At 33.0% G+C, this 1,544-nt stretch overlaps 1 protein-coding gene across 1 annotated transcript in view; it reads left to right on the plus strand.

Annotated features, from left to right (window-relative positions):
• Positions 1–1,544, plus strand: part of LOC107479593 (uncharacterized) — a gene marked incomplete in the record, with an annotated part of 5,023 nt that overhangs the window by 1,125 nt on the left and 2,354 nt on the right. Inside the window, 4 exon segments of the mRNA XM_016099718.3 lie at positions 1–72; positions 570–697; positions 1,025–1,067; positions 1,492–1,544. Of these exon segments, the coding sequence (XP_015955204.1) occupies positions 1–72; positions 570–697; positions 1,025–1,067; positions 1,492–1,544 (296 nt within the window).

A 1,544-nucleotide genomic window follows, 5' to 3' on the forward strand; every position in this document is an offset into this window, starting at 1 on the left:
GTCATCAAGTCAGAAATGGAGATTGCTCTTGTCCAGTATGCAAATGATATTAGCTCTGAAGCTCATGTTGAGGTAACTAATTATCATGTCTAAACTTTTGCTTTTCTCCTGAATATTGTTTAATATTGATGTGAAATGTTCTTACAGCCATGGAGATAACTATCCCAATAATATTTCATTATGCATGTACTTATACAGAATTTCATTTGAAAACCCTTATAAGCCATATCTTCTTGACACCTATTTTATAGTTAGCAATAATCTTCTGAGTTTTTTTACTTTTTTTGTAGCTTTAAAATGAAAGTGATTATGGGAATTACCTTTTAGATTTAATGATATTTTCGTAGATAAAACAAGGTGCTGATATAGAACAAATAGTCCACAAAGAGGACTAGCTTCATTTACTTTGTTACATTTCTTCCCTTTTTATTCCGTGTAATGGATTTAAGTAACGGAATTAGGAACATTTGTTCGTGGTTTTAACAGATATCCTATCTATTGGTAGGGAAAAATGATATATAATATAAACAAATTTGAAACGAATTTTGTTGTACATCACAATGAAACAGGTTATGAGAAATGCTAAAGTGGGCATGAAGGAGTATCAGCTAGAAAGCATGTTCCTTCACCACACCTACATGTATGGTGGATGTAGGCATTGCTCCTACACATGTATATGTGCTACTGGTGATAACAGGTACACCACTTTGATAATGCAACTGTACTCTTTTTGATTCATATGGTTCTTGGATAATTTGGTCTATGTCCATTTGTAGGGAATACTTCTTGGTTCTGTTTACCCATATAAAATTAGAAACTGAGTAGTTGAAACACTGTTTAATTTGTGGCTTCATGCCCATATCTGTTTCTGCAGTAGCAAAATGAAGGATCATTTACATTTTTTAACTTCAAGTGCTATTTTGTGAATAATTGTGATACCATGCATGAAGTTTTCATATTCTTTATTATTTATGTTTTTTAAGTAGCAGCATTCTATGTCATAAATATTTGTGCATCAATGCAGTGCTGTTCTCCATTATGGGCATGCAGCAGCTCCAAATGACAAGGTATGGCATATTTATTCCCTTGTTTTTTTGGTCATTATGTTTGCAGGCGATGCTATTAGGATTGATTGGCTATCAGAATTCTGGTCATTAAGATCAATTGGTTGGTGTTTGCAACATTTTTCTGTGCTATATGGTGACTTTATATCTGACAAATCACCATAAAGAGACCAAATAAGATGATTTCTTTTGTCTGAATTCATGGTTAGTAGTTGTTTACTCCTAAGGATTATGATTGATTGGTTTTTGTTGCAAAATTTTGTGTGCTATATGTGACAAATCAACATGCTAAAGTATTGAAAGCTTACCTTTTGCTTTTCCTTTAGAAAGAGACAAAATAAGATGAAGCTATTGTCTGAATTTCGATGACCAGTACTTGTATACTTCTAAGGTTGTGTAAGTTTTAAAAACATCCCTTTTTTTGTAGACTCTGGAAGATGGAGGGATGGCACTACTTGATATGGGAGCTGAATACCACTT

Source organism: Arachis duranensis, chromosome 3, assembly GCF_000817695.3.
Source record: "Arachis duranensis cultivar V14167 chromosome 3, aradu.V14167.gnm2.J7QH, whole genome shotgun sequence".
Classification (NCBI taxonomy): Eukaryota; Viridiplantae; Streptophyta; class Magnoliopsida; order Fabales; family Fabaceae; genus Arachis; species Arachis duranensis.